Source organism: Calidris pugnax, unplaced genomic scaffold, assembly GCF_001431845.1.
Source record: "Calidris pugnax isolate Ruff unplaced genomic scaffold, ASM143184v1 scaffold42, whole genome shotgun sequence".
In the NCBI taxonomy this organism is placed as follows: domain Eukaryota; kingdom Metazoa; phylum Chordata; class Aves; order Charadriiformes; family Scolopacidae; genus Calidris; species Calidris pugnax.
Genome location: NW_015090920.1, coordinates 4835006 through 4857973, shown reverse-complemented (window position 1 = coordinate 4857973; position 22968 = coordinate 4835006). Strand labels below are relative to the sequence as shown.

The window sequence follows — 22968 nt, the reverse complement described above, 5'->3', positions numbered from 1 at the left end:
GGGTTGACATGGTGCTGGGGAATATGGTTCACAGATATTTTATTTTTTTTTTGTCAGAGTTAGGTTGATGGTTGGACTGGATAATCTTGAAGGTCCCTTCCAACCCAGATGATCCTATGATTCTAATGGCATGTGCTCTCACAGGGCTGTCTTGGTGCCATCCTGCCAGCAAACCTTTTGTCCCAACAATCACCCCTGTGGCTTTCTTTGTCTAATACTTGTTTCTCAGCCGGTAGCCTTCAACAGTCTTGTTCTCCACCTTTTAGCTAGGAGAAGGTAAGGCTTGACGTGAAGAAAGGGCTTGCCCAAAGGAAATGTTTCTCCTGAGCAGCAGCCTCCGTGATAGTACTCCTTCGCTGACAAGGTTTTACAGGCTTAGGTATGGAAGGAGAAAAATTGCACTGATAGCCAATTTACTGGCAGACAGTAGACTTCTTTGGATTAAAATGCTCCTGAGAATGGAGCTTTTAGACTTCATTGGTGAACCCAGCTGTTGTCTGGAAGGTTGTTGCCTTCCAACCACGATAACGTGTGATACCTGTTCCAAGTGTGCCTGCTGGTTCAGGGGAAAGCTGGTGCTCTTAATGCCTGGTCTTCAGTTGAACCAAGAGTTGTTCCTTTGGCTCCATAGAGTGATTGTCTGGCTGAAAATATTTGTAAAAGAAAAAGACAGTCTAAATGCCTTTGTAGTCCAGTCCCAGTTTTCAGAAGGTCACTAATGGCATGCTGGAGTTAAACCATGTTTCACTGGACAGTGGAAATCTGGCGAGTCTTCATGTTTGTTTCTGGGCTGTGTAAACTTGGCTTGGAAAGCTGTATCGTCTTCAAACGCTTTGTCTGTTCAGAATGGTGTTGAAGGACACTTCATGAAATTTAACCTATACCTTTCACTCTGGCTCTTGACATTATAGAGACCTGATAAAGATACAGTGTATTAAAGGTCATTTAAAGGCAAAACCAGCCCTCTTAGTTTTTGCAAATAAGACAAAAAAGAGGAAAGCTAGAGGAATCCTTTTCAGAAAAGTAAGACGTGCATCTCATGAAATGCATTGAAATGTCTTCAGTATTGGCAAACAGAAGAGGGTTATTTTTAATTCAGGTGCATAAATGGTGGGTGGGGGACTAATCGGGGAAAAGATTTAATTACTTATTTTAACAGCTTTCCTTTTTGGGTTTAAGTTTCATCAGTTTATTCTGCTCTACTGAGGCTTTACCTATTAATACTTTTATTAGTGAATAAGTAATTTTTCCTGCTCGGATTTTGTTGTCTTTCGCTTGGGTGAAACATTCTGCTTTAAAGCTGGAGATCTTGAGCTGTAATTTAACATCTTTACTTAATCTCTGATAAATGAGGTCTGGGTCACAGTCTTTAGAAGTGGTTTAATGCAGCTGATGTAACTGTGCTGGTGCATGCTCTTGGCAAAATGAATCATTCGGAGGAGCAGAGCTGAGCATAAGCTGAGCATAACTGGAGTGCATTTGGTGGGGTTCCCTCCTTAAAAATACCCCGTTGGAGCACTGCTCCAGCTGGGGCTGACAAACCCCCTTCTAAATCCGTGCAGGCTGGGCTGTTCCGTGAAGACAAAGCACATCTTGTGTTTTATGAGCTTTACTCAAAAATTTTGGTGCGTGAGCGGTGATGGGCATTTTTCTTTCTAACGGTTTTGCTTTATGCAGCAAACGTCTGTTTTAATTACTTAAAATAAATAAATAAATAATCCCTGAAAGTGACATGTCAGTAAATTTTTCCCGTCTCACCTGTGAAGGAAGTTCCTCCCGCCCTGTGCTGATGAATTGGAGGGAAATGCTTTTTTCAGCTGATAAAAAGAAATAAAATTCCGTGCCCTTCCCAAAGGAGGCATTCAACAATTGGACAAGTGGCGTGGGACCATGTGTTGGTTTGTAAAAGGATATAGTTTGTAAAGATGTTTCCTTTGATGCCTGTGATGAATATGGATGTGTTTCCGTTGGAGAGGGTTTTGATTAAATTATGCAATTAGAGCTGACCAGACAGATCTAAATATAGGAAGAGGTTTCAGTTATCCTGCCTTTGTGTGTATTAACACACCCACACAGATGTGTGTTTGTTATTGTTGTAAACAACACCTGTTTTCTAAAGACAGTTCAAAAAGTCAGGAAAGGGAATGGTCTTTGTGGAAAAAGGGAGTTATACAGGAGTTTTATGATGAAAGGGGAAAAAAAAAAACCTGTTTTCCGCAGCTTTTTGACCTTTTATGAGAAGGACTTCCAACTTACTTTAATAGCTGGACTAGTCATGGCATCTTTGTGGATATTCCATGTTCACAAAGCCATAGCCAGTGCTCCAGACTGGTCTATAGGTTGTTCTGTGTTTTTTCTGGACTTGGCCTGTGTCATCTAACAATGCTGACTCAGCTCCTTGCCCACTCCTGAGTGCTCCTGGTGCCTGGTGGGATGACCCCACAGCACAAGTGAAGTGGATAAACCTGCCCCAAAAATCCACCATGAAATACCCACTGTGATGGCTGGTAGTTCATTCTGTCTCTTGACGTCTGTTTGTTTGGATAATTTTTTTCTTTGGAGCGTTTTGTCCTAATTTGAGGAGGGCTTTAAGAGGTGTTGAGCTTAGAGTATGAGAAATGAAGAGTCCCCTCCTTCAGGAAAAAACCCACCTCGTGAACACCACTCTGGCAAGTTTTGTGGTTCACAGCGCTGTATTCATCTTATAGGTTATTTTAGTGAAGTTCATAGTTCTGTAATCCCATGTGTGCCAGAGTTTTGACCGAATCATCAAATTACAGTTCCTTCCTGACTTGAGTTAAAATGGTAAGTTGCAGTTTTAAGACATAATCTTTGGTAACGCATCTGATTCAGTCCAACTGATTGCCAACACCAGAAAGGATTGATTTGTCCACACCTTGGTGGGCATTTTAGTGTGTCCTACTTGTACTAGCCCTGGTGTGCAGCAGGTTTACCCACCTTCCCGACCAAGTTAACTTGGCAAACTTGGTGTTAGTTTTTCTCTGGAGTCTTGGGCATCATCATGGTGAGGAGACCGGTGGGCATTAAAGGAAGAGCTGGCAGTTTGTGACTTGGCGGAGTCTCATGTGCATCTGAAGGCAGGAATGGGTAAAATTCAGTAGTGCAAGCTAGAAATTTACCCTGGTTTTTCAACTCTGGTGAAAACCGCACCATTTTAAGATCTGGTGGTCATTTAAGAGGCCAGATGTGTTGGTGTTTCTTGTAAACAAGGAGGAGCTGTGCTTTAGCGAAGGTGTAGATAAGACTTGCAAGATGGGGTGTTCAAATTTGTTTTCAGGACTACGGTTTTTAATATGTCAAAACAGTTGCTGAGGTATTGAGAAGAAGTGTTAATCAGAAAAAGGGCAAATTTAATTGTTGATGCATCTCTTAAAACAGGGAAAGCACCTTTGTCTTTTCTCACAATTATGTATTTGCTTACAAAGACTTTTATGCCATTTTAGTAGGGTTGTAACATGGGATTCAGTTCCCAATGTATATGGAAACCGGTTATTTTCTCTGGAGGAGCAACAGTGAAGTTATTGTAAGTCTTTCAAATCTAGTCACTTCAATTTGAGAAGGCAAAGTACAAATCCAGAAAACCTGTAGGAATTTGCTGTTGTTTTATTCTTGCAGTCCTGATAATCAAGACTTCAAGGGGAAGGATGAGTGCTGTGTCTGCCAGAAGCTGAGCGGGTAGGCAAGTGACGGAAAAGCTGCGGTTTGTTGTAGAAACTGGCTGGACACTGTGTACTTGGTTTGAGCTGTGGTGAGCATTGGGAAGGAGCTGGCAGATGCTGGTAGTATAAGGTTATTTCCTCATGCTCTGGAGTAACTGAGCGTTGGGGGTTTTGTTGTTTGGGTCACTCTTGCCCTCCTCCCCTCCATCAGGAAAGCACAGATTGGCCCTACGATCTCGTTTTGAGCAAGCGGTGAATCTCCTCTTTGGTCATGCTCAGAACTCATGGATTTGATTTGGCTTATCAAATAAGTTGGAAGCTGTGCAAGTCCTCCTTAAGGCAAATACTGCTACCCTATTGAGAACATATAGGCATTTCTTGGTATTTCTTACAAGCAGCTGTCCGGGGCTTCTGTTTTGGTTAGCTGGGGTGCAGTCAGAACCTGCTTTTGACGTGACACTCTTGCTCTCCTACCATCTGCTGAACTAAAGGGTGCATGTAGGTGTCTAAAACTATTTTCTCTGTGAGCTAAAGGAGGTTTTCTTGGAAGGGCCATCCCTCAGCCAAAGGGTGAGCAGTTGTCCTAGAGGAGGTTTCACAGGCCAGAGGTGTTTTGGTCTGTCTCAGGATCCAAGATGCAGAGGCTACTTTGCAGAACAGGTTAGAAGTACCCTTCTCACTCTTGCTGGGCTGAAGTAAGAGAGTCTAATGCAGTGTCAGGAAAAAAGCTACCTATTCCTCTCAAGTATGCTGAAGTATTTTCAGCAGCAGTGTGCTCCTCTTTCCTCGAACAATATGATACCCTTCAGAAATGAACCCAGGATTGCACATTTGTTTTCTTGAATTCTTTCTACTATGTGAAGAAGGCATAAAAGAGTTAATTTTTATTTTTTCTTCTTTCTCCTTGTCCTTTCCAGAAATCCAAGGGAAGCCAAGTCAGGTTCTGTATAAACTCTCTAATGAGTTCTACAGCACTTTGAAATGAAACTTGCTTTCTTTTTGCATGTGTATTGTAAAGCCACTGAGGCTTCTACCGGATTTCCATGCATTTTTCCAAGATGAGCAAGTTCTGATCTTCTACCATACGAAAGTGCAAAGAAAGAACTCTTTGATTAAAAACAGAGTAATTCAGCAGAAGTCTCCGGACTTTTTGTTTTACAAGTCACATTGCTTGAAGAAAGAAATCGAAACTTCTTGCTGCTTGCTCCAAGAATAGGGAGCCAGAGGAAGTTAGTGCACAATCTGTTGTAACACATTCTAGCATTACAGCTGCTTAGACTGCATGCTTTTTAGTAATACATGGAAATAGTTCTTGCAGGAGTAAGATGACAACTCCCTGGCTTCTATGCCAAAATCTGATCTTGTTTCTTTTTTTAAAGAAGGTCTAAATATTGTAATGAGTACAGGACTTGCTGAAAAGATGTGTCTTTGAATTTTTAAAGAAGCTAATTAAAATCTCTCTGCTGATATTTCTTTATATATTGCCAATAAGTAATGGGCACTGGAGGAGGTACATTGAATAAAATAAGATAAACTGCATTTAAAAAATGTAGTCGAAGACCAGACGGTTTTCTCTATTAACAATTATGTAGATTCTCTTCACTGTGGTTCCTGCCCCGTTTTATGTGTAACTGTGCTGAGCACGTATTAAAAATATTTAATAGGATCCTTTTTGCCTGCATCCCTGAGCCTGTAATACAAATAATGAAATTAGTAGAAGAGTTAGAGCCGCCTCTTGTTTGCCTGAAACTTGACTGGGAGTTGTTTCACTTCTTCCCCCTGGGAGAGCATCATCTAATTGTCCTAACCCTTTCTCCACCCACCAAAAACAGTCATTTATGCAAAGTGGGACAGTTTCCTATGGGATCTCCTGTGGGAATTTGAAAACCTTCTCATTGCATATTTTACTGTCTGCTTAGTGTTGCTGACAGAGTAACTATCTCTTTGAGGGCTAGGAAAATAGAACTTCACTCTTAGGCGTTTTGCCTAAATATGTTTAAATACAAGGCTGGCTAAACAGCTATATCTATATATATAATGCTCGCTTATTTTTTATAGGTTTCTCACAAGCTGTGTGCAGGTTTGTGTGGTTGGTCCAAAGATTACAGAAAAGACAGCAGTGGTGAAGGGAAGACAAATAAAGAAAGATTGGAATTTAAAAGAAGTTGGTTGATTCCAACTCATCCATCAGCAGACAGAAGGCATAATAAAAAGCGCATGGGTTTTGATGTGTAAAGAGCGGCTGATAAGTGGGTAACAACTCCATTTCCTTTCAACTGATTCCAGGCTGCCTTTTGGAGGGTGTCCTGTTGCTTGGCCCAGGTTTCTGTTTCACCCGTACCTGGTGAATAAACATACCCTTCAAGGTCTGGTGGTCACTCAGCTATTGGAAATACTGACCCCCCCCCCCTGCTTTCCCAGAAGGTCCCGTGTGTTTGGGGAAGAAAAGGCACAGACTGTGTCATCTGCTGACTCGTGGTTTAATCTTTATTTTGCACTTCCAGCTGATAAGACCACTTTGTGCAAAAGTAATACAGGAAATGATGCACTGTAAAAACCAAGAGTGGCAGAAAGGGAAACGGAATGTACTGGCAAGGGCTCAGCGCTGCGGACGCGCTCTCTGCTTCTTGGAAACTAAGATCTCCACCTACGCTGCTTTTTTTAATTTTTTTTTTATTTTTTTTGTAGCTTAATACTGCTATTGGAGCTTAGTGTGAGTAGCATCCAGTGGCCTGTGGGGTTTTCCTCCCCCCTTTTCTTTATCTTGTGGCTTGTTCAGAGCTTGGAATGTGCTTAGACTTTGTTTGGGAAGGCAGGACTTGAGCAGGAGTCCCTGGGCTGGAAGCTGGTGGCCAGCTATAGGTCCTGCTCGGCTGCATGACATCCAAGCATACTGAAAGCATACTGGTACTTCCCATTCATTTTATGCTAAGAATTGCATTTGAAGTAATTTTTGAAGCATACTACAGAGTACTGGACCTAATGGTACCCTGCCTGCTCACAACTTATTTCCTGCTGCAGCTGTTGCTACAGAGATGCCAGCTGTTAAAATGAGACCTTTCGATTGCGATGGTGAAAAATATGTTTTGGAGTATGTGATTGTGTGAGTGGGACATGTGTTTGTTGCAGGATTTGATTTGACTTGCTATGTTCCAATGCTCTGACTACTTGGGGCTGCATCTGAATGTCATCTGAGTCTTTGCAGAGCTTGTGCACTAGCTCATGTATTTTTGTTGTATTTTCAGGCATTGTTATAAACATACAGTCTAAATAGGGATGTTTTTTCTTCTTCTTCTTCACAGCAAGTAGGTTGGCCACTTATTTTTGAAGTAGGTTGGTGGGAATGGGTCGGGCCTAGGTAGAAACGTGTCCGCGTTCATTATCAAAGGTGAAAGACATTTGGATCGAGACTTAGACTTGGTACTTTCTTTTTTTTTGTTAGAACTTCAAGTCTTTTAAATATTTTTTGTTTAATTTGAATGGATGTGAAGTAGAAAGCTTGACTCGATCGCTTGGTTGAGATACCACTGGAGCTTTGAACTCGTGTGTGTGGAACTTGTATCATTTGTTTGAAAGATATGGAAAATATATTTAGAATATTGTTTGAGATACAGACTGTATATGAGTTGAGAATAACTCTGTCACTTACAAACACATTTGAAGCACACGTACTGGGGTTCTGGTAATACAGTTCTTAAATTAGCACAGCATTTTAACTTTACAGTGTGTGTAAGGATAGAGTGTACCTGGGGTACAAACAGTGACGGTAATGGAGTTTCAGTTCACTTAACAGTATAGCACATGCCCAGGTAACAAAATAAATTCTTAAATTTGCCCCAGGCTCATGGAAATCTTCCATTGCATTGACATTATTACTTCAAATACAATTCTTAGCATAAAAGGAAAGGGAAGTACCAGTATGAAGTGCAGGTAGACACTGTCTGTGTCTTAGTCCATAATCATTATTCACATAAATATAGTTTATGCATTCAGCCTAATAAAACTGAACCTTTGCACTCAGATAATTGTTTTAGTGACAAATTAATTTGAATCAAGTGGATGGTTTTCAGCTTAAAGTACTTCAAGTATAGTGGATGCTATGAAACCATTACAATGTCTGATAGGCGAGGGTAAGCGTGGCATAGCATTTACTGTTTTAATATCTGCAATCTTTTCTTAGAATAACTATGAAATTCTGTCGGATGCGGGTGTGCTGACACCTATTCTGTGTGTGTACGGTTTGCTGGTTGGTTGGGGTTTTTTGTGTCTTTCTGATGGCAACAAAAACATTCATATCCTTTTCCCCTTCCCCCTTCCTCTGCAACCTGTTGGTATCCAGTCCAGGATACGTTTCCTGCCTGTCTTCACGCTCTGTTTGAAAATCAGTGGTTTAGTGCTCTTTGTCTCATTTTCCCCTCCCTGGCAGTGCAGGGTCTCTCCTGCTTCCCTCTGCAGAGCCTTTTGCCTCATCTCAGCCTGGGCAAGTAGGAAATTTGCTGCTCACAGCAGGGGCTTCTTCATATGTGGAGTTCCTCCCCTTCTTCACCCGTAGCTTCATCCCCGTTCCACATCTCCCAGCTCAAGGACCACGGTGCCGTCTAAAATGCTCTTATCAGGACTTCCTCCTCCTTCCCACTCCTTCACGTGTCCTTGAGTACGTCAGGCAGGCATTGCAGTGGGAAGGGTCAGGACGTAATCGGTGAAGTAAGTTCAATGATATCTTTCCCTCACAGTCTGCTTATGGGCTGCAAGTGCTTTTTGGTGGGGTGGGGAGATGGAGTGTTCTTTCTGATGGGAGATAAGTGACGGCAAGGGTCTTGCTAGTTTCCTTTCTTCTTTTTTTCGTTTGTTCCTCAAAGTAAGTCGGAGGTGAAGCTGAGCTGGTTTTGTTTCAGAACATGGTGTGCACAAGTCCAGTACAGAGATTTTTCAAGCTGCATCACTGGAGAGGGCTTGGGTAGCACAATTCTGTTGGGGCATATTGCTTCTAGCTGCTCTCTGAAATGAATTCAATACATAAAAAGCACTAGTAATTTTGCACTGGTTCTTTGGGATGTTTTGCTGGTTAAGGTTAGAACAGCTGATAGGCAGAGGGGATTGCAAAAGCACTAGTAATTTTGCACTGGTTCTTTCTGTGATGTTTTGCTGGTTAAGGTTACAACAGCTGATAGGCAGAGGGGATTGTCCTTCACACTTAATGGTGAAAGATGAAATCTCGGGGACTGTTTCAGGCTTGATTTAAGGTGAACTTCATTTCTGATATAGGATCCTTGCCCTTTTTTTGGAGTGTGTGTGGGAATACGGCCATGTCTTCTTGTGTTTTGGCTTTTTCATTCTCATGGTACTAACTGAGGCCATGCTTGGGCACCGAGTAGAAGTGTTGGTTGAAGCTGGCAAATGCAGTTGCTGTCCCCCTTGCTGTGTGGCACAAAAATCACTGAGGCCACACAGCAAATTGGATGAGTGAACTGAGCTGATGGGGAATTCTCCTACCACTTACCTCTACCCCTTGCCCTCTCCCCCCTCTAGCACCCCTTCCCCAGCCTCTTTAGGCTTTGATTATGCCATGTCACTATTTTCCAGGGCGATCACCTCATTGTTTCAGGGAGAGGGATATATAGTGTTCAGCAGCAGGCCCTGCTGCTTAAAAGTCTTCATTAGATGTGCCTTGGGTCCAGTTCTGGGGGCTGTCAGCACTTTGTTGTTGTGCTTTTTCGTTGTTGGTTGGTTTTTGGTTACACAACCCTTGCGGGTTGGGGGGAGATGTTTTTAACTACTGTATCTTAATTTAAAAGGTAAAATAATTATTTTTTTCTCTCCCTCTGGTATTCTCCTGCAGGTTCCCAGTTGGAAGGGTTTAGAATAATGAGAAGGTCACGTCTGTCCGGGGGGGATGTCAGCACTGCCTTCCTGGGACTGGAGGACTGAAAAGGAGAATTATTGGAGACAGGCTGCTTTTGACTACTGACACAGTCTGCTGTACCCTGTTGGCGTTGGAAGAACAGGACACTCTTCTGCTTGGTTCTGGTGGTATCACCACAGTGGTGTCGCCATGAACGTGACGAGTTTGTTCTCCTTCACCAGCCCAGCAGTGAAGAGGCTGTTGGGATGGAAGCAGGGGGACGAAGAAGAAAAATGGGCCGAGAAAGCTGTGGATGCGTTAGTGAAAAAACTGAAGAAGAAAAAAGGTGCTATGGAGGAGCTGGAAAAAGCCTTAAGCTGTCCTGGTCAGCCCAGTAACTGTGTCACAATTCCTCGTTCCTTGGACGGGAGGCTTCAGGTTTCCCACCGGAAAGGGCTACCGCATGTGATTTACTGCAGAGTGTGGCGCTGGCCGGACCTGCAGAGCCATCACGAACTGAAACCGCTGGAATGCTGCGAGTTTCCCTTTGGGTCCAAACAGAAGGAGGTTTGCATCAATCCCTACCACTACAAGCGGGTAGAGAGCCCTGGTAGGTTTCTTCCTTGTTTGTACCTTTACGCCTTATCTGAACAATGCAAAGTATGGCAATTAATCATGTGACTCATCGGCTTAAATAAGCAAAAGCGGCTGTTTGCACATGTCGGATTCTTCCTCTGCAATTTATCTGGATGTAAGCATTAATTAGCAGTTCTCCCTTTCACATGGTGAATGCTTCACTTGTGTAAACGTTTTATCACTATACTCACGGTCTGGGTGTGTGCCTCGGGCTGCTGGGCCTGCTGTCCCCTGGTTGTGTTGCTGACCACTCTCGCTCAATTAACTTGTTTTTGACTGAATTGTGCAGATCAGTGAATCTAGATGAAACACTGCAGGCTAACGTAAGGGGTTATTGCAGCCTCTGCATGAAAGCCATCCTGTGGTTGTGGTATTCTTGTTCTTCTTATTGCTATTTCCAAGTTATGTCACTCCTATCGCTTTTGTTTCTTCATCCCATGGAAGATAACATTGTCTTTAGAATTTCCCGCAGTTTTGGCCTTTTGAAAAGACTCTGATTGTAGGTAGCAGAATATAATCCCCTCAATTTAAAGCATTGATAGCAGGGCTCAGTTGTATGTGAAGTTTTACTGTCAGCTGTTCTGTAGGTGCAGTTTGCTTACCTGTTACCCACTTCTCTTTTAAGGTACAACCCATTCTCTCTGTCTCCTCTTCAAAGGCCAAACCTCTTTTTGATAAATCTGTCCTTAATTTTACTTCTGTAGGTTTATTACCAGGGCATAATTCCAGGAACTAGGATGAAATGTGCTTGGATGTATCTACACTGGTCTCCAGCTACTTGAGAGGAGGTTGTACAGGGACATCTGCAGAAATGCCCTGCGGGCCTGGGTGGACTTCCCTGGTTTAAATTTCAGAAGTCCATCTGCGTTAGGGATTTCATAAACTGGGAAGCTGTCTCTGCAGAGTGGCATGGACAGCTCAAAAAAACTATAGTAGAAATAAAGTTGTTGTAAGATTGTTTTTCTAGGATTTCATAAACTGGGAAGCTGTCTCTGCAGAGTGGCATGGATAGCTCAAAAAAACTACAGTAGAAATAAAGTTGTTGTAAGATTGGTTTTTCTGTGGATGGAAATTGCGTTTGTCTTGGGTCTGCAATACAGAAGTGCATATCTAGATGTTAAATATTTCCCTTTGGTGTGTTAGTATTAACTTGGAAATCACGTGAATGGCAGAGGTAATACCTACATGTGTATTTGTGCAGCAGAAGCTCGAACAAAGGAACTCTCCACTGGGAAAAACAGTTCTTTAAAAACTTCTAAAAAAAAGTTAAAATTCTTAACAATTCCATGTTAAGCAGAAATGGAATAGTAAAATAGTTGTGTCCCTGTACTGCTAGCTCTCTCCGTGTGTCTGTGCTAGTGGCTGCATTCAGTATTCCAAAATACTTTAAATTAAGATTCCTGAAAGACATCTGTTTCTGTCAGATTGAGTAACAGTTGGGCTCTTACTGTAATGTCAAATGACAAGTTCTAACTCATTTTGCTTTAATCTTGGAAACAACTACTGAGTTTGAGAACGTTCTCATTTGGACCATATTTTAAAATCGGTATTTGTAAATGTCCTGGCACTTCAATGAGATAGACAAGATAAAAATAGAATAAAACTTCTAAAAGGTGTCTAACTAAAATGTACATTTTAGCTGAGTGCCGCTAAGTAGTTTAAGTGGTTGGAAGGCTGGGTTTTGGGTGTTAAGTCCTTTTATGAATTTTTGTATTTGGGAAACGGAGCAAAAAGTTATTAACTGTCACCCTGAATTCTGGATTGCTCTTTAATTGTTTTTGGATGAGAGAAAAATCTCTACATTCATGTAGCTACAGAATTTTTGCTGGAAAAAAAATATCCAAACCAGTAACTTAATCGAGTGGGATTAATTCAAGGTAGAAATAAAATGCTTCCCTTTTTGTCCAGACAGTGCCCTTCTTCGGGAAAAACTAGATATTTTTGGCAATGGGCAACTAATAGGCAAGTGGGCAGTTTTTCTTGTAAACATTGGGGCTGTGGACAGTTTGACAGAGCTGAGAGAAGTATCCAGTCTTTCACAAGCTCAACGTGCTGCTCTAACCACTTGAAATATTCTGGAGGTAGCTGCTGACCAGGAGCTGGCGTTCACTTCTTCCACTTTTAACAGTGTGAGAGTGGGGTAGAAGCCCACTGTGGTTTTGCTGAGGTCTCTGGCTGGGTATGTAAAGGAGGAGGTTTTTATATTTAGTCAGCCCTAGATGTACCATTGTTTTGAGGGATACTGCATGGAGATGAGCGGGAAGGCATGGCTTTTGGAAGCAGGTGGTAGCTGAACTCCCGTTTGGCTCGGAGAGCTGTGTTTTGTAACTCATGACTTCTTTTTTCCTTGTTCTTGCTGTCCTCCAAGTGTCATCTTTATCTTCATTTCCTGACAGTCACTCCCAAATTCTGCAAACCATTTTTTCCCATTTTTGCCAGGACATTAAAACACCATTATTGCTGTGTAAGTGCTTATGCTTTGAGATTAATGGGTAGTGGGAATTCATGTATGAGTCACTGTTTCCAAGAGTCTATGGACTCGAGCAGGTTTGCGTTTCCAAGGCTGTCATCGCCGCCAGGAGGGTTAGAAAGACATTTTTCTCTTGACAAAACAAAAATTGGAAGCTCGGATTGTGTATGATGCGTGTTTTGTGTGCAAGTTACGTTGTGAAATTCTGGCTCTGCTTGACAGTGTGGTCTGTGTTTGACTGCTTTGTGTGGGTCCAGTTGCTGGAGAGCTGAAGCATCCGGTGCGTGCATGGGATGGGATCTATACGTTCACTCTTCTGCTGGTTGTTGCGTGGTTTCTTTTGGTGCTGTGTTAAGTTTTGAGGAGTGGGTTAGTGGTAAATCCTCAAATAGGTAAAATCAGGGTGATGCTTGATGTTGAGAAATTAGTGCTGTGGATGCATCTCAGTTTTCATGGTGCCAGGAGGATGCATGGGTTTTCTACCCAGGTACCCGATTCCATCCGTGCTGTTTAGCTGGAGAAAATAAGCTTGGAAAACATGAGAATTGGCGCACTGTAGTGTGTCTACTGGCTACAAAGCTACACCTGAATCCAAACATGGGATTCTTCTGTCGGCCAGGCTAGATAGGAACCAGTTGTAAAGAGTTTAGAGGAAGGGGGGAAAACTACCAGCAAGTCTCAAGTAGGGAGCATCCCAGGTGTCCCTGAGCAGAGGCTGCAAGGAGGAGACCATGGCATCTGGCAGGCACGTTGGTGGGATGTGGTGGTACCACATTGGTGCCTACCCTCACCTAGAGTTTCAGCACAGGCACCGGTTGCCCGTCTCGCCCTGCAAGAAAACTGAGCAGACAGAAAACTACATTTTGGCACAGTTAGCTTGGCAAGCTTGGTGCCCCGGCTGTGGGGTCAGATGAGGGCAAGGCAGCGTAGGGGGCACGGGGTGGAGGCGAGGAAGGGGTGGCCTTCCTGTGATGGTGGGACACTGGAGTCATCCTGGTTGTCCGCCAGCTGCCCCGCAGGTGATGGAGACATGATCGGTGGCGGGATGCACAAACAGCCCCTGTGCCAGCACAGCTGCTTGCGTGGCCTCCTGCTGAACAGTCGCTTTTTTCCCCCTCCCCTGCTGTGTTATCTTCCAGGCTGATCAGAGCAGCGCCGGGGCTCACAGCCTGGCTGCAGGAACATCTGTACCAACACAGCCCTGCAAATGACAGAGAATCATAGAATGGTTAGAGTTGGAAGGGACCTTAAATATCGAGTTCCAACCCCCCTGCCATGGGCAGGGACACCTCCCACCAGACCAGGTCGCTCAAAGCCCCATCCAGCCTGGATTGAACACTTCCAGGGATGGGACATCCACGCACGTGTGGTGGGGAAGTGAGAGGAGAACTCAGAGGGTGTTTTCACAGAATCAGGGAATTGTCAGAGTTGGAAGGGACCTTCTAGAGATCATCTGGTCCAACTCCCCTGCCAAAGCAGGGCTGCCCAGAGCACATTACTCAGGACTGCATCCAGGCAGGTCTTGAAGATCTCCAGAGAAGGGGACTCCACGACCTCCCTGGGCAGCCTCTTCCAGGGCTCTGCCACCCTCACTGTAAAGAAGTTTTTTCTCATATTTGAATGGAACTTCCCATGTTCCAGCTTGAGCCCGTTGCCCCTTGTCCTATCGCTGGAAACCACTGAAAAGAGTCCAGCTCCAACATCCTTCAACTCACCCTTTAGATACTTATAAACATAAATAAGGTCTCCCCTCAGTCTTCGCTTTTCCAGGCTAAAGAGTCCCAGTTCCTTGAGCCTTTCCTCGTAAGGGAGGTACTCTAATCCCTTAATCATTTTTTTTTTGCTGAGAATGGGAATAAGTTTTCTTGCTGAGAACAGGAATACAACCTTGTCCTCCACCACCAGGAAGAAGTATCTCCTCGAGATGTGTGACAGTAGCTCACAGCTGCTGTTCCGTGTGTCTGTTGTGTGCAGAGTAATTTCTGGTGCAGGGTAGTTACTGCCAGTCAAGTTTTTCTCTTGGCAAGGCAAAGCAAAGCTTTTAATTAAGGAGGAGAGGGTCTGAATTTGATGCCTTTTCACAACTGGCACGCTCAGCTGAACTGGTGCGCTCACTTGGCTGAATCTGCGTTTTCTCCTTGGTTTTTATTTTTTGGTTTAGGGAGATCTGGAAATCAGGCTCACACCTGGTTTGGGACTGTCCTTCAGTATGATCAGGACTTAGGAAATAATGAGGTGTAGAGCATACACAGAGGCTGTGAGGAAAAAGTGAACAAGGATGTTTCCTCATCTCTCTATGGAAATGGCACAAATGACCTCTTGGGTTTTGCTGGAGAGTGTGTGAAATGACATCTGGAAGTTGCTCCTGAGATACTTCCTTCCCTTCTGCTATTCCTTTGGTTTCTGTGGAGATACAGCCTCTGCCCTCAGTTATGCCAATGGGATCAGGTGAAGGATGTCATCCCATATTTAGGGGAAAAAAAAGTTGGGTTTTTTTAAGCCTGGATCCTGTTTGCTCTAACATCAAAACAAAAGGAAGGGGATGACATCCACACAATGGATTGACGCTGCTGTTAAAAAAGTAATAATAAATCACACCTCTAGTGTGGCGTTGGAGGAGGAGGTTCAGTTCTTTTTGCCTTAGCTAAAGGGAGGGAAGGAGGATGAAGGAACCGAGTATTTCATTTTCTTAAAGTACTGGTGAACACCAGCTCTCGGTTCCATCTGATGCAGAATTGTGTTAGTTCACCTCTACTAAGCATCCTTGCTCATCAGGTTAAAGAGGATTTTAGTTTATAGTATGTTATAATAAAGGAGGTTATGCCAATGGGATCAGGTGAAGGATGTCGTCCCATATTTAGGGGAAAAAAAAAGTTGGTTTTTTTTAAGGCTGGATCCTGTTTGCTCTAACATCAAAACAAAAGGAAGGGGATGACATCCACACAATGGATTGACGCTGCTGTTAAAAAAGTAATAATAAATCACACCTCTAGTGTGGCGTTGGAGGAGGAGGTTCAGTTCTTTTTGCCTTAGCTAAAGGGAGGGAAGGAGGATGAAGGAACCGAGTATTTCATTTTCTTAAAGTACTGGTGAACACCAGCTCTCGGTTCCATCTGATGCAGAATTGTGTTAGTTCACCTCTACTAAGCATCCTTGCTCATCAGGTTAAAGAGGATTTTAGTTTATAGTATGTTATAATAAAGGAGGTGAAAGAGGAAGGAACTTCTCTCTTATGTGTGGACATGGTTGAAGGTGAGAGCATCCAGAATCTGCTGATACTCCCCTCAGGGGTCAGGCTTGTGGAAGCTGACTCTTTATTGATCTGGGTGAGCTTAAACCTGCCTCGGGTGATGCAGTTGTTAACATCGATATTCCTTTCTGGAGGTGCTTACTGATCCTCTGCTGTGCTTGAAGCACGTGGTGCCAGGGGGTGCTAAAAAACCGGTCAGTCCAGAAGCAGCCCATCTGTCTTCTGAAATATTCTAGTCGCATGGATTAGCCCATTAGCACAGCCACTTGGAGGCATAAAATAAAGACACTGGTTCAGTTTTGGCTTTTATAAAGGCTGGGTGATTTTTCTCTGTTAAGCTCCTCTTCTTTGGCTCTACATCCAGGGGTGAAGCTGATGGTGCCCATGTTTCACCCAAACCAAGGGATGAGCAGCAGTTGCTTTTTTATGATACAGACAAATGTACTGTCATAAACAGCTGAATTTTGAGTTCTGCCTAAAGATTCTTCCTTTCCATTATAACCATGAATTCCAAGTGGATGTCTGAAGGTTGGTTTTGGCAAGAAGCTTTTTACCTGAAAGTCCAACTAGCTGCTTTTTGCCACAAGAAGAGGCCAGGTCCCCAGGCTCTGAGGAGAGCGGTAGGTGTGACGTGCTCTTTTTGCTCCCGGCGTGGACTCCTTGCCTATGACTTTAACCTGATTGTTTTCATATTTGTCTTAGAGCAAAGAGTAGAGGAGATCAAAGTGAGTCTCCGCAAGGCTGCACACCTACTTGGAGGCACCAGAAAGAAACCTGAAATGGTGGAAATCCTGGATAAGGCAGTTTTAGACTCATGTGGTCCTGGAAAGAAATGCTCCTTAAAGGGCTCCCTTATACAGCACTGCAGCTCTGGTCCTCAGTGAGAAAAATAGGGCATGTTTAAATGAGCTTTTAATGCCATTTGAAATCACACAGGTGTTTGGTTGTGTATATTGGTCTGGTCGTGTCTGTGAGTGCTGTCTCTCTGGGTACTTTACAGAAAAATGAAATGGGTCAACTAGTCATTCCCATCTCATCCCTCTGTACTCGACCGGCCTAGGATCACTACATATAAAATTAATATTCCAAATCTGTTTCTAGACAGGGTAAATTGAGTAGAGGGATCTTTAAAAACCTGCCACAGTGTATTCGGATCGCCCATTGGATCGCTCATTTCGCTTTCGGAGAGCAGCAGGCTTCAAAGGCAGCTCTTGGGACCATCACGCTGGCAGGTGCCAGGAATCTGTCCAGATCAAATTCGGAGCCAGGAGAGAAAGGTTGGGAGTTTGAAGGATTTCTGCACCTCTGGGGGTGAAGGAGCAGAGGGAGTCGTCGCTGGGAGGTTTTGCCTTATCGCTGTCTAACGCTGCTGTTGGGCATAACTTTAAAAATAGCAAGCTACAGCAGGTGGGCACAATTATAGGATGGTTCCCCAAAATAGCAAGCAACTGGCAGTTTGCTTAGCAAGGTAGTATAAAACCTGCTTCGTTTCAGTTTCACAGAATTCGGTTCTAAAATTCCCCACCAGAGCCAACCAGGGGGAGAGGAATTGAAATAGGGAGGCAGAAAGGAGGGAATGGTCTTAACAGCAGGGTTTTCCTTGTCTGACCTCACCATGTGTCAGAAAAACAAGCTGCAATAAAGGGATGTAAGTTGTCAAGAGGGATATGTTGGAATCTTTTTTGTTTGTTTGTTTCTCTTTTTTTTTCCCCTCTTTTTCCTTTCTTTAAAATTGACCAGATTCAGACGATTCTTCTGTCTTAAAAGGCCAGGCTTCCAAGTTTTAACCTGCTCAGTAGGATGGTGACTGTGGCTTTTGTACAGGTAATTTGAACTCTGGTCTGTGTAAATGTCTGAGTTAATATACACTATCACACTGTAACTTCCTCCTGTATCAGGACTGTTACTCCCCCTGCCAAATCCGCTTGCAAGAACTTCTTCACTAATGTGCATACAATTAGTACTAAATCCTGAAATTGGCCTTGACAAATGTCAGTTTAATCAAAATGTTAGCTTATCAGAGCATCCGCAAATAAAATCTAATGTTAGCTAAATATTGTAATGCAGGAAATGTAGTAATATTACTTGCCAAATGCATTTAGGCCAGATGTCTGATGTAAAAGTAGAGCCAGTAAAGCAAATCTTCAGTTGTAACTACATAAAATGGCAGATCAAGCTGTGGGGTCTACTGAAACTGCAAAATAAAATTAAGAGTTGAGAAAACAAGATAGTTCTCAGCTTTCTCCCGAAATAGAAAATCTGGCATGTTTGTCCATCTGTCACCCAAAATAGGCTGCTAAATGGCTATTACTGAGCTTTTTCACTTGCAGTTGCTAGAACGTAGGTTTGGAGCAAAAGTCTAAAAGGCTGGCAGTTCTGCTTTTGAGGAAAAAGTGAAGCAAAGCTGTGCTGCCATAGCCACTAGCACAGCTTTGCTTTCATCAGGTGGTATTGGAACAACATAAAGCAGCTACATCCTCAGTGATTGCTTTTGCCACACCACCATTAATTTTTTTTAAACCAAGAATAAACTCTGCCCTAAGTGTAGCCCCGTAAGTTTCTTTGTATGTGAGAACTTGTCCTCTGGTCAAAGAATATTCAGTTTTGCCAGGTCTTGTTTTAGGCAACACGGGAAAAGCTAATGACATGAAAACTTTTCTTTCTGCTTGGTATTTTATTGTTTACAAGCAAGATCTTGGTGAGACCTTTGAGTCAACATGCTTCAGTGACTCTCTGGTGCTACAGACACCAAGCAAAACCGAGCCCGTTCCGCTGAGCGTACGTTGGTACCTGCTCTGCTCCCACCATGGGACCGACCTTCTCACCAGGATGCCACAGCCAACTTCAGCTGCTGTGGCCTCAAAGGCAGGAAATTAAGCTAGGAGGCTTTAGGAGGGTTGAAATTTGTTAGTTTAACACTGCTGCTGTGTTTTGGTTTTTCTTGGGGTTTTTTTGGTTTTTTTTTTCATGTTTTTCTGTCTTCGCCCAACTCTTTGTTTTTCTTACAACTTCATCTTTGCAGGATTTTCTATCCAGAGCGTGGAGTACGAGCCGCAAGTTCCTCCTCTCTGCCCCATGTTTTCATACCCATTTCCAGATAGCACAAAACGGGGTGTGAGGATTTCCCCCCTTCCCAACCTGCAGTTCTATTTTTCTAGTAAAACATAAGTGGCTTTGCATAAATTCATATGAAAATACGGCTATATGATGCTTGGAAATGAAAGCGGCCTGTCTAATGATAGTGCCCTCAGGTCTTCATTAGGGCTGAGGGCCCTGTTGTGGTATAAGCCTGTACAAACCTTTCAACAGAACATACATGAACCAAGTCATCATGGTTTTTAAGAGCAGAAAATGCAGTAGCAATTGCTCATCTTTTTCTTTATTTGTATTTACTTTTATAAAGCTCACAGAAGAAGTAGAGTCTGCTTTAACAAGGAAAGATGATCAAAGTCTGCTTTCATACGTGTGGCCCCTTGTTGTATTTCATTACTTGGTCTTTCAATTTCCAGCCATGAAAAGAGAGGTACCTACCCAAATCTTCACGTAACATGCAAAGGGGGGAAAAAAATGAGCTCCTGAGGGAAATTGGCTGTCATCTGGGCTTGTGTGAGATAACCAAAACCCATCTGGATAGGAAAGACATCACTTTGAAAATAGCAGGTCCTTTGGCTTGGATTAGGGTGGGTTGTTTTTTTTTTATAGAAAAGCTTTTAAAAAAAGAAATGATATTCATAAATTGGAGATATGCTATGTTTGCTAAAATCATTAAATCTGGAATGTGAAAATAGAACAAAACAAGAGAACCAAGAAAATCTTTACAGCACACCTGTTAGTTTTCTGAAGAACAGGATTTCATGCTGGAGATACAAAGAGTGGAGATCAGTAGCTTTCTTCAAAGGCCACCATTACCTTTTCATAAAAGCCTTTCTTTCTTGGTGTGGTTAGTTGGAACGTTTATCTGAATAGCCAGGTTGTCTTTGGTCTGTCTTCTATATTTTTGGCATTCTTGGCTCTTAGATGAAATAGCCCTGTGGGTGAAGTTGCCCTGTAGCTGTAATTTCTTTAACACAGTTCCACTTGTTTGGTGCGGGCATACTCTGGGTATTATTTGCATGGCAAAACCAAGTTACCCAATTCCCAGGCTATCTTGACAGATACAGGATCTCTTCTTAGCTATGGTTCCACAAACATACCCAGCCTGGCTTCCAGGTGGTTTGTCTTCCTCTGCAACCATTATTAGTACCATTAGTGGTAGTAGTCGTGTATTAACTCTCAACTCCAGGTCTTTTTGTGTCTCCAGACACAAAATCTTGGAGCAAAATTTGGCCACGGTATAGCTCATAAAACCTGGTGCTTGAGCAAGTGCAGAAATCAAGCTGTCTTGTGGTTCTACTCCATTAACTGGTTTTAATTATTTTAATGAGGTTGAATTTGCAAATCTGTTGCAGTAGCTTTTAAAGACAACAGTGTATGTAATAATGTGTTTCCTTTAAATATATGCATCCCTACTGAATAGAGAAAATGATAATTTTCAAAAAGTTGTATCATTTTATTTTTTTTTTGGCATGTGTTCCCTTCTGCTGAAGAAGGTAAAGAGGAAGGGAGAAATTCTGTCTGGAAACTGCTGAAGCAGCATCCTGCAGAGATCCCCACAGCAAAGATGTGCGCCGCTTCATTATTTCATAGCAACAGGTGTGCTGGCTTAGCACGGAATCACCCTCTCATGCTTTCTCCCCTTCAATTATACCTCTTCCTGGAGCTGGCAGCTGCAGCAGAGATCAGCCTCCTCCCCTGCTGTACCGAGCCTCAGCGATTTGTTATTCCATATGGTCAAGGTCTGCAACCTGACCAGAAGCTCAGCGCCTTACACAGGGGCGAGGGGAGCAAGAAGGGTATACATCCCCCTTTTATGTTTTGAACTCCTGGCGTCCTTCCATACTTGCTCATGTCTTCACTCCTGGGTGAGCAGCAGTCGGATTAACTCCTGGGTGACTCCGGTGGGAGCAGCTAGCCTCCAAAAAAGCCCCTGAGCTGCGGAGAGATCAGGTTATGGCAGTGAGTGACTGTCTTGGAGTTGGACTAATTGGACTAATAGCCTCTGTCCCACCTGACGTGGCCTTTCAGGGCTTTTCCTCCTGGACTAATAGCCTCTGTCCCACCTGACGTGGTCTTTCAGGGCTTTTCCTCCTCATTTTACAGAATCACAGAATCCCATGGGGTTGGAAGGGACCTCTGGAGATCATCCAGTCCAACCCCCCTGCCAAAGCAGGTCCACCCAGAGCAGGTTGCACAGGAACTTGTCCAGGAGGGTTTGGAATGTCTCCAGAGAAGGAGACTCCACCACCTCCCTGGGCAGCCTCTGCCAGGGCTCTGCCACCCTCACAGGAAAGAAGTTCTTCCTCATGTTTAGGTGGAACTTCTTATGTTCAAGTTTGTGCCCATTTCCTCTTGTCCCGTCCCTGGGCACCACTGAAAAAAGACCAGCCCTGTCCTCTTTTGAGGTACCACTGAAAAAAGACCGTCCCTGTCCTCTTCTGAGGTTGTGTGTATGCAAGGAGGATGTGAATTAGGGGCAGGACTCAAAGTAAATTCTGCGATAGTATTTTTGAGATTGCTTGTGCTGTATCAATACCAGTTGTATTCTTTTTCTCCCTTCCCCCTTTTCCATGTGTCTTTTGAAGAAGTTGGCATTTAATCGTTTGGGGTTGAAGCAGTTGGACAAAAGGTGTAGGTTTGCAAGAGGGAGAACTGGAAAGAGGACTCGTTCTTATTTCAGGTCCTTCTAAACTTTGTCAGTCGTTCTGCCCAACTGGAGAAAACACGCATATATACCTTGGGAAAATCTGGCACTGTGTCTTGTTAATTACAGAAAACATACAGAAAATATCCTGTTCTCCTGCTATTTTAAAATGCTATAAATCGTGTGGCTTCCTGTGATGTCATGTGTGTCATTGTTTAATGCGAGGTAGGGGATGGGAAAGGTAGGTGATGTACTTTCTGCACAAATTAACTTCAGAAGAGTTGATGGTTTGACCTTCATCCATAGGAAAGGAAGAGATAGGAAAGCTGTGGTTTTAATGCTCGGAAAAGTAAAGAATAATCATAAAGACAGGAAAGGAAAAATACTTTTTAACACATGATCTCATTGTTACTTTTTTCCCCGGTAATTTATTAGCCCAGCAAATGTTGACTATGACAATTAAATAGTGCTTGACCTCACTGTGAAAGGACTGCTAGGTTTAACAGAGCAATCTTAATTCTTAGAGATCCTAATATTCAGAGAGATTGAGTTTGACATTCACTGTGTTGTGAATGAGGGAACTTGTGATGTCTACCTGAATGTTGAGTAACTTTTTTTTTTTTAAATGGCTTTTTCCAGTGACATGTGAAAATGGTTACATTAGAGGCAAGGGACAGTCTGCACAGCCGAGGGAGATGCAGCTTCTCCTGGGGTGTTCTGCAATTGAGAACCTCCACAGAATGGCAGATTGATGTGTTTTGTTTCAGAAAATGCCATAATTAGGAACTTTGTTTATTCATTGTAGAAGTGCAATTGAGAACCTCCACAGAATGGCAGATGGATGTGTTTTGTTTCAGAAAATGCTGTAATTAGGAGCTTTGTGTATTCATTGTAGAATCATAGAATAGTTTGGGTTGGAGGACACCTTTAAAGGTCATCTAGTCCAATCCCTCTGCAATTAGCAGGGACATCTTCAACTAGGATCAGGTTGCTCAGAGCCCTGTCCAACCCGACCTGGAATGTTTCCAGGGATGGGGCATCTACCACCTCTCTGGGCAGCCTGTTCCAGTGTTTTACCATCCTCATTGTAAAAGATTTCCTCCTATCTAGTCAAAATCTGACATCTTTTAGTTCAAAGCCATTACCCCTTGTCTTATTGCACCAGGCCCTGATAAAAAGTTTGTCCTCATCTTTTCTTATAAGCCCCCTTTAAGTACTGAAAGGCTGCAAGAAGGTGTCCCCGGAGCCTTCTCTTCTCCAGGCTAAACAGCAGCAACTGTCTCAGCCTGTCCTCACAGGAGAGATGCTTCAGCCTTCTGGTCATTTTTGTGGCCTTTCTCTGGACCTGCT

At 43.3% G+C, this 22968-nt stretch overlaps 1 protein-coding gene across 5 annotated transcripts in view; it reads left to right on the top strand.

The window, feature by feature from the left end:
- Positions 1-22968, top strand: part of SMAD1 (SMAD family member 1) — a 54408-nt gene that overhangs the window by 15588 nt on the left and 15852 nt on the right. For 3 of the 5 annotated variants that reach the window (XM_014950081.1, XM_014950080.1, XM_014950079.1), the window contains exon 2: positions 9520-10132. In XM_014950081.1, coding sequence (XP_014805567.1) covers positions 9733-10132 — 400 coding nt within the window. In that variant the 5' untranslated portion in view covers positions 9520-9732. Of the gene's footprint in view, positions 1-6568; positions 6588-8365; positions 8385-9519; positions 10133-22968 lie in introns of those variants that run through there. The other 2 variants (XM_014950083.1, XM_014950082.1) reach the window with 2 other exon arrangements.